This window comes from Silene latifolia, chromosome Y, assembly GCF_048544455.1.
Source record: "Silene latifolia isolate original U9 population chromosome Y, ASM4854445v1, whole genome shotgun sequence".
Taxonomy (NCBI): Eukaryota; Viridiplantae; Streptophyta; class Magnoliopsida; order Caryophyllales; family Caryophyllaceae; genus Silene; species Silene latifolia.
In genome coordinates this window covers 633,898-644,200 of record NC_133538.1, presented here as the reverse complement: position 1 = coordinate 644,200, position 10,303 = coordinate 633,898, and the positions used below count along the sequence as shown (strand labels likewise).

At 32.7% G+C, this 10,303-nt stretch overlaps 1 protein-coding gene and 1 long non-coding RNA gene across 2 annotated transcripts; both read right to left on the bottom strand.

Moving 5' to 3' along the window:
* Positions 1-244: 244 nt before the first annotated feature.
* LOC141633964 (protochlorophyllide reductase-like) lies at positions 245-3,829 on the bottom strand. The gene is made up of 5 exons (XM_074446310.1): positions 3,622-3,829; positions 3,417-3,512; positions 1,593-2,112; positions 1,023-1,381; positions 245-564 (listed from the first exon to the last, which is right to left on the bottom strand). The coding sequence occupies exons 1-5, from the start codon at positions 3,673-3,675 to the stop codon at positions 406-408; spliced, it is 1,188 nt and encodes a 395-aa protein (XP_074302411.1). The 5' UTR covers positions 3,676-3,829; the 3' UTR covers positions 245-405.
* Positions 3,830-4,111: 282 nt separating this feature from the next.
* LOC141633124 (uncharacterized) lies at positions 4,112-5,972 on the bottom strand. Its single transcript, XR_012537928.1, has 3 exons — positions 5,730-5,972; positions 4,713-5,204; positions 4,112-4,576 (listed from the first exon to the last, which is right to left on the bottom strand). It is a non-coding gene; the product is annotated as an uncharacterized LOC141633124 (long non-coding RNA).
* Between the last annotated feature and the right edge of the window lie 4,331 nt (positions 5,973-10,303).

Here is a 10,303-nt window from a genome sequence, read left to right as displayed (position 1 = left end):
AGTACTTCTAGTTTTCATGAGAGTTCATACCAGGGCTTGTAAATTTTAACTGCAGTTGCTGATATTGGATCATTCTTCAGATCAGTTAAAGATGACTGGCTACTAGTAACAGAAATTATTGATTGAGTTAAACCAAAACAGTTTTCGATAAGTTTCGCTACTCTCATTGCCTAAATTTCAGCTCAACCCTGGTAACTGGGAAACAATGAACAAGACATCAACAGCAGTACAAGCACAAAAAGAATGAACACGAAACTCAAATGAGATATTCTCTTGTTTCCATTACTTTTGTACTGTAATATTTTCACATCTCTGATTAAGCAGGACAATTCCCGCAACACTATCGGTCTACTGAGTACACTGCTTCTGTAGCTTTGGCTTCAACCAAACCTACAGCTAAAAAATCTATGATGCCAATCCAACCAACTTTTCACTAACTTCCCACAACTTTCTGGCTTTCTCTGCATCACTGGCTTCTTTAGACAACTGGTTCTCAAACGAATTAGAATTATTGTTCCAGCTCCAGTAAACCCCAGATTTCGTCAAGCTCGGATCACTCACCACCTGTTATAAACACACAGCTATCAGTTTCTGTACAAGTCAACACTGAAAACATTACGCCAATGACTCAAAACTTCCGTCTATGGTGCAGTAAGAGGAGAGATATATTGCTTAGCCAGCCCATTGGCGGGTATAACTCGTGGCTTTTTGTGTCCGAACACTGGAAGAATAAACTCATTTGTGCATGTTGCCTAGTCATTGAGTGTATAAAATTAGTACTTGGTAAGATACCGAAAACAGGATTTTCTGAGTCCGCCAGTAACACAGCCTACCCCTATGATGGAAACAATTTGAGGTGAGAGTATTTCTAAATGTTGCAGCAAGTAATTACTATTTCGTATTTTTATGAAACGCAGAAATTTTAGCGAGACATTTATAAATTCTAAAGCATTCTGATGTCACTGCACGATATAATTTATAACATCTTCAGAATGGTCACAGGCAAATTTCAACACACTAACCTGGGCAAGCCTATTGCCGGCTTCCTCTTCAGAAACATAACCTTTGGTGATGTACTTCTGGAATGGAGGGAAAAGTGTTCTGAACAATGCTACATGATTTCTGAACAGACCGGTTTCAGCAATGCAACCCGGGTAAAGAGAAGCGAAGGTGACCCCTGTTTCTTCATGGAATTGCCTATGGAACTCTTGCATCGTGAGCATGTTGCAGACTTTGCTGTCTTTGTATGCTTTTGCTCCATCAAATTCACCTCCATCAATCATGGGTGAGGTGTTTACTCCATTCAACCCTCCTGAAAGTCCTCTCAAATCGCCGAGGTTTGCCTTTGGCGGTACATTCCCAGCTATCGTATTCGTGTTTCCTATTATCGAGCAAGCAATATAATCACGTCTGAAGCTAGTATTGTGTTATGCCATGATTCAGGAATATCATTGTAAAGCACTACTACACAGTGTTTATACTAAAATTATATGGAGTATACAAGGCCGTCTAAGTAATGCCCCGAATATTAATTAAAATGACATAAAATCATAAGTGATCAATCATTCTTCCATAAAGTGAGAATCAGGTACCTGTAATGGATCCAACAATAATAAGACGCTTTGATGGATAATCAGATTGCTTCAAATCATCAAGGAGCAACCTTGCCAAAAGAAAATGTCCGAGATGGTTGGTTCCAACACTAAGCTCAAACCCTTCAGCAGTGAAAGTAGGTTCCTTGGCAGTAGGCAAATAGACCGCAGCATTACAGACCAAAACATCAAGTGATTGACCAGAACGACGGAAGTTATCAACAAACTGTCGAACACTTTCAAGGGAGGCAAGGTCAAGATGCATGATTGTGTAGTTGTCTTTAGGTATTCCAACTCTCTTGGCAGCCTTTTCTGCCTTTAGGAAATCCCTGCAAGCCATGGTTACATGCCAATTTCCTAACAAGGCTAGAGACTTGGCTGTGGCCAAGCCTAACCCAGATGAGGCCCCTGTAATTATGACATTACCCTTTCTTAGGGTCTTCTTGTCACCAGACGTTGCTTGGCTAATCGATGGGGATGCAGTCACGGTTTGGGCTCTGATAATCCCAGTTCGAGATTGCTGAAATCAAAGAATTCGTTAGCAGACTAGCGACTAACCAGAGAAAAGAAAAAGCAAACAGCACTGGATGAATGACCAAGGTTTTGCTTGCGCAAGTGTTGGTGCAGACCGTAATTTGCGGAGATATAAGCCATACAAATTAGTTCCACATATATTCAACTGCATGTTACATTGCCTGCTGATTTTCAAAATGACACCACCTCCTAAACTGAAGGCTGGGATGTCATCTATCAACGCTAACTAGTAGGGAGTAAACCATTTAATCAATTATATGTACTCCCTCTGTCCCGTCAATTGTTTGGGTTTTGGCACAAAGACCAAAGAAAGAGAATGGGTCAATTATCAGATCACAAGTGGACTAAATTGAGTGTAGAAGATCATATTGCACATAAAAAGCAGTAGTTGCTCTTTCATGGACAAGTTTTGCTCATTCATGGACTTTTTTCCATAAATCTTTCATTCCTTACCCTTGTCTAAAAAAAACCAAACTCTCTCTTTTCTTCTTCTGAAAAATTAATCAAATCCGCACCAATTACTCATTTATGAATCTTAATTCTCATATTAAGCATTTAATAATTCCTAATTCTAACTTTATTAATTGATTATGCAACCATTTTCATATCAAGTACGTAAGGTAATGTTTGGAAATACGGAATTAATTTCAGATTTCAATTGTAGAAATTCAAATGTTTGAATTCAATTCCAAATCCAATTCCAAAATTGCGTTTGGGAAACCCGTGGAATTGGAATTGAACTTGGGCTAGACGGATATGGGTCGAGGTCATTGGATATTTTATATTTGAAAAAATTAAATATTGTCTCGGAAAATATTTGCGATTGGAAAAAATATCATAAATAAAAATATTTTGATGAAATTTGCGTCACAAAATAAAATGTAAGAAGTGATGGAATTGAAATGACTACCATATGGTAGGTATTTGAAACCCCATATTTTAACTAGCTTGGAATTGATAAGGAATTGAGTCAATTCCAATTCCAAATTTTAGGAGTTCTCAAACACTTAAAATGTCTCAATTACGGAATTTAATTCCAATTCAGGGTTCCCAACATTTGACAAAATGTAAATTAAATTGGGATAGATAAAATTAGGGTTTATGAAAATTTAGATTGACTGGGAATGGGGTGGCAGCCGGCAGGGGAGGGGGCTGGACGCATTGGAGGTAGGCTTGCATTTAAGGAAGGTGTGAACAATTGACCGAGACACCCAAAATGTAATAGGTAAACAAATGACCGGGACGAGGGAATATTACCCAATTCGTCAACTAACAAAATTGATGGCTGACCTTAATCCTGAGAGAGGGGAAATGAGCTTCAGCTTTCAAATGGTCCGACACTGGAACACCAAGAAAAGATGTCTTCTTAAAGCTACCATATTTACCCTGTTATATTAAACAAAAAACATGCCACACATGCAAATTGGTAAATGAGATTTCATCCTAAAACCAATTGAACACGATTGTTGAAATCACAAGCTTAGAGGGAAAGTACCTCTTTGTGGAGTAAAACAGAGGAGGGCACCAAACAAGCTGCTTGTAATGCCATTGGTTTTATTTATTTCTGAATTAATCGATCAGAATAAATTGTAAATACTCGAGAAGAAGCTACTGGAAATTTGGGGGAGTAATGTGATGATAACTGATGAAGAGATGATTGCTGATAAGGTGGGGGTAGTTTTAACGGTTGCTTTGGATTTGCCACGTCGGTATTGTTAACTGTTGGAAAAATAGGGGCTTTTTTTTGCAGTTTATAGACTATACATCTGAGGTAGTACCTCTTATTGTTTATTTTCTGAGTTTTATTTTAATGTTTTTCAGTTCTGCTTTAGTATAAACTTTTTGAGCACATTTACTAAAACATTACACTAAAAAAATATAATATTGCTCAAAAACTATATTTATAAATGGTAATATGCTCAGAGAAAATGTGTATATGGTCAAAAACTACAAAGTCTGAGGTACTACCTCAAATGCGTAATCCATTTCCTCTAAATAAATGAATAGGGCGAAAAGAATATTTAAATAATAAATAAAAAGTAGTAAACATAAATAAGAACATAACAGTGGGATCTTAAATACCGCATTATAGTGCTCTGTATCCATTTGTAATAAGGGCTATTGTTTAGGTTTCAATTTAGATTCTACAATCGGCTATACTTTCACACCCCCAATACATAAAACATAGTTGCAAAGGACTTTATACAATTTATGGAGAACAGTTTACGCTTGATTTATCGTAGTTTATTGAAATAATTCTCATGAATAACAAAAGATGGTAAACAAATATTGAAACGGAAGTGTTAATTAGAAAACAAAAGTGAGCACTAAAATTAAGATCTCAGTTCCACACATCAATTAGATGTCGTGGATCAATAGTAAAATTATCTTCAAATAAGTTTATATAGAAGCTTGTAATAACGCTTTCACTAATCGGCATATCCACTTTCCTGCACATAAATTTGAAAAGTAGTCCATCAATATTTTTGGCAAAAAACTTCGTTGACGAAAGAAAAATTTCTACATAGAGCCTATAATAAATAATAACAATATTGGGAAAAAAACAAATTGCTAATGAAGACTAACCATGTTAATTTCGTCACCATTGGCTTGAGTATGTACCTTCGTTTCCTAAAAAACAGCAAATCATAAAATAAAGTAGTTAAAAGACTATCAATGAATAGAAAAATTGTGTGCTAAATAATTAAGCTAAAAATAAAAAATTCAGCACATAGAATAAAACGTAATAGGAAGACAATATGTAACCAACATATTCCTAGAGAAACTATCAATTCATAGAAGGGAGTGACTTGCTATCCTCTTAATTAAAAGAACAACCACAGAGCTGAGGTGTTGCTCTGTGGTTAAAAGTCAATAAGTTAAAGCACTTTAATTCATTCCTGATTTTCAAGACCCACGTTCTATGTACCAATTGATTACATAGCATTTGATACTTCCTTTCTCAAGTGTTCAATGTTGAATTATAAAATTATTCAATTCCAAAATTATCAGCATTAATAAAGACTTCATACATTATTGTCAGAATTGTCCATCCCCATTGCCTGATGATTTCCTATCCTAAATAAAGAATAAGAGGACAATTATTGTCTCAAAAAGAAATTAGTAACAAAATATAAAAACGCATAATTTATTTAAAAATTCCATTCAAGATTAAAACGACCAAGAAATTTAACTCTTTCATGTAAAAATGAATAAAATGAAATACTCATTAAAATGATTGTTTTTAATGGTCTTAAATCCACCGGATCTAAGAGTTGAAGATTTAATGAAAACAAAATCTATGAAGGAGTGAATAAAAAAATCATTTTCTTAAATAATTAATAAAGAATACTCTATTAAATGGCACAAAAATTACAAACCTCATTAATCTCAATTTGATAAAACAAGTAATTAACGACATAAATTATAGATCTACAACATTGACCATTTTAAAATGCAAATAAAATTGGATAAAGTTGACGATTGAAATAAAATTCACACCAGAATATAAATCGCTGACATCTTTAAAATACAAAAAAATGTACAAAGATTAGGATCATTGCGTTGATAATACATGCAAAATAATAAGAAAACTATTATTACCTCAAATATCTAATTAAATACAACTAATCAAAACAAATTACTTATTCAACATTAAAACGACATCCAATTTTTAATCTCATTATTTGAGGATGAATGAATGAAAGATTGGTGAAAGTTTGAGGAAAAGTGAGATTTAAGGGAAAATCTGAGCTTTTAGAGAGGGGATAAGAGTGCCGGAAATGGACAATTGAGAGGGAGAATGGACTGAATTTTAGTAGAAAGAGGTGGAGTTAGATGGTAGGGTATAGTGGGAGGCGGGTGACTATAACAAAGAGTGCGTAAGGGTTAGTTGGAGGGTGTATTTATATAATGGAGGGAAGGTTTTTTTAATAAGGTTTATTATGGGTCAAGTATATAGATTACTAATACGGCCCATGCCATCATGAACATCAATGTTGCTTACAACATAATCCACAACCCATACTAAGATATCATCTCACACAAATTATCATCTAAGACGGGTATTATACGTTTTAAGTTTAAGACGGGTTAAATACATATCAAACCAGAAGATAAGTTGCCCATAAAAAAGTTAAAAATTTCTCAAGTTTTAAGACGGATACTCCGTCTTAAACAAGACTTACTGATCGTCTCATTGATAAATATACTGAATTGGGCCATTGTTTTAACGTAGATTTTAATACTTTACAATGGTGTTTAAACGGTATTTTAGGTTAACTATAAGCCTATATAACTATTGCTTTAACCTTTCTTTTTTTTTGACAAGAGGTTGAATCCCCCAAGACCCATACATTCCCGAACCACCACATGGACCATGAAAGCCACCCCCTTCGGGGGCTGCAGTGGTCAAGTGATCATCGCCCCAACTGGTAGTCGAACCCGGGACCTTTCAAATCCTGCATTTCTGCAAGTTTCAAGGTTTAACCCGGACCACTGAACTAACACCACTTGGTTACTTTAACGTATGTACTATATGTAAAATATATTGTTAAAAATATTCATATAACAGTCCCTAGCACTACGGGTGAGCAAAACCGTATACCCGATACGGTTTTGAAAACCGTATCGAGTATACCGTTTTAAAAATCGCAAAAATCGCTATATGGTTTAACCGTATATACGGTTTTCGAGTATCTGGATAAACCGTGTATACGGAATACGGTTTGATGATGAATGTGCAATTAAATATTGTAATTATTCAAGAGCTAATAAATTACCTCTAACATGACTATCTTTGATGAAAAGCTAATTTTTATTTAATGAGATAAGTTAGTAAAATAAGTCATAAAAAAACATTAGGAGTGGAAGTTGAAAAAGAAACTTTGTGTTTTTTTGTTTTTTTATACAAAAACTTCTAATCGTGTCGAAACCGTATATACGGTTTTGGTTTAGCTCGACCCGGATACGATACAGTTTTATGAAAATCGTATCGTATATACGGATTTTCGTAACGTATTTACGCCCATCCGTATAACTCAAACCGTATACCGTATCGTATCCTTATTACAAAATCGTGTTGTATGTTTTTGCTCACCCCTACCTAGCACATGTTAGGCTTTATTCTCCAAGGTCCGTGTTTATACATGACCAGCTCTACCCGGCTATTTCAAAGATCACGAGGAAAAAGAGACTGAAGATTTTGTATTGTGATAATGCTAAATACATGTCCAATAGAAGATATAACGTAGTGTAAAAAGAAATGTTTGAGAAGTTATAATACAACTTACTTATGATTGTAGACTGTAATAATTTATTGTTGCTTATTTTACTTCAATTTTGTCTACCTTTTGCTATGTTTTGATGTATGATTATATAAAGTGTAGTTTTATTATTCTAATATTTTAGATACCTCGGCCAATAGGCCACAAACTTGCTAACTTCAAATGAAATAATTTTCGTTGAAAAAAATTTAAATATGAATTTAATTAAAGGGCAATCTCTTTATTTACATAATTTAATACACAACTTTAAATAACAATCCCGTGCAATTTGCACGGGTTTAAGACTAGTTTATAATCAAATTGCCTCCTTATGCCTTCAGTGTTTGATTTCCACAAGAATTGGTTCCTTTTATTTATCTCTACATTATTATTTATTAGTATAGTATACAGTAAGAGGATTATGCATCTGATGTATTACCTCCAATTCTATAGTTTTTTAGTATTCTAATCAAGTTTTTGAGTATTCTAATCAAGTTTTTGAGTTTCACTATAAAGTTTCTGAGTTTATTCACTTAAAAATTAAGCTCTAAAAAATTACAATAAAACTAAAAAACATTACATATTAGTTTAGTTAAATTTGAGTTTTGACGGAAAAAATATTAAAATCTAACTTATAAACTTTAATATGATCAAAGAAATATACATATGCTCAAAAACAAATAAAATTCGAGGCAATAAGCTCAAAAAAAATACATATATGCTCAAAAAATAAAAAAGTTGGATGTAGTACACCCTATGTATGTTCCTTTTTCTCGTATAGTATTTCTTATAAGATTTTCTTTTATTATTTATTTTTTAAGTGTTTTGAAATTGTTAGAGGCTCTCAAAGTGCCTGTAAAAAGTCTCTTTTATATATATATACTAGATTTAATGCTCGTACGATGCACGGGCCACTTGTAATATTTTGTCTCTTAAACCAATGTTGAACATCAAGTTATAAAATAACCACTACACATGTCAACTCCCCTCTATAAAAAGGCTCGATTCGAGCTTCAACTTTAAATCGACTAAATTACTCATCCTAATACATTTCTTATTCACTAAAAGCACTCGAATAGTTATGACTAATTTTACGCTATAATTATTATTAAAATTCCGAAATGACCAAATTATGCATCCCAATACATTTCACTGACTACACTCGAATTAGTTAACACTAATTTTGCTAAAGTATCGTTTGGTCGATAAACAAATGGGACCAGAATGACTTATTAATAAAAACAACATGAAAATTATATGTCGTAGGATAATTTGATCTTGCGTGAGTGGTATGAAAAGATTTTGTCAACACTTAACACTGATTAGTTTGTTATCGGACCAATATAGCATCTCATATGGCATTGTTATTTGTTACATTAATATTGGAATTTAAGGGGTCTTGAAAGTCCTCTAGCTTTGAATATTACGGAGTTTTTTTTTTTGGTAAAAGCTACATCAAATTCCATTTGTAGGACACATAAAGTAAATACACCAAGTGAGATAACATATGGCATTAGCACATAAACGTTGAAAAGATGGTCTTTCACTGAATTATTGAGAGACCATTTTATCGTACCTTTTTATGTAATTTTTGGTTAATGTTTTCATAACTATCTTACCTATTGTATCAAATATTATAGTTAACCATTAATTACCCTATTTTATATCATACGCACCTGCTTTATTACATTTTGTACCAATTTTTAAATCAATCTGTAATTGGTCAATTTATTGAGATATCGTATCTTAGGAGACCTACTGAATTATATATGAAAATTAATTTTTTTAATATAGAAATAAATAATAGTGTTTTAATAAATCAATTTTGAGCTACTTAAAAAAAATAAAAATCTCTTTTAAAATTTAGATATATATATTTAAAGTGAGATTTCTTAGTAGTTAATATTTTAATACATACAACAATACTAATTTCATTACAATACCAAGTACGCAATTAAATTCTATCATATTTTATGTAGTTTTAAGAACATCTTCAATGGAGAACCACAAGATAGAGTAGCTTAATTTACCAAGTCGGTTTTTTAAGCTAAAATAATTTGTTATTCCACTACATAACCCTCCAATGGTTGTCTACAACTAATGAAGTAAGAGAGCTCTTACCACTTGAACTCTTACAAGTTCTTTTATGTAAGAATACGCATTCATACATGTTTTCGATAACTCGTTTGTTTACCATGGACTTTGTTTATTAATTAAAAATAGTTAAATATGTAGAAATAAATTAAAATTAAAATCCAACATTTCATCGGCAAACATTTAAACAATCAATCAGGTTGTAATGCAATGATGGAATGACGAATTGAAGGAGATATGTAGTTTGCACCAATAACGAAAATAAGAGATTATGTAGATATATAAATAAGTTATAAATACTAATGATTTTTTTGAAAAACCTAAGAACAGGTCATTGAAAGAAGAAACTAAAGAGTATAGAACCCCTTGTATAATGATCTCTACTTACAAACACCTATTTAAAGACCAATGCAAATAGACAATCTATTAACTTAGGGTCTCCTAATACCTAAAATCTTATTAGAATTTTCATATACAATGCTCATAGATCATCATCACTATAATATTGGGTCCGACTTGAATATAACTACCAGTATATATAAGAAAAAAAATTGTCAGCATACAATTAACTTTAAAATTCGGATATAGTGAAACTCTTTAGCTTCTTTAACTACGACAATTTTTGCGCTAACAATGAAGCCGTATCGAACTCCAAAGAAAAGGAAAATCCAAGTTAGCAAATAAATATCACCACTCACAAGATATATCGATATATAAAAACGTTATGATCTTATCACAAAACTTTTATAAGTTTTATTATTATTTACTCCAAATACTCCGTATATTATTTACTCCTTTTTTAAGTCAAATATTACTAAA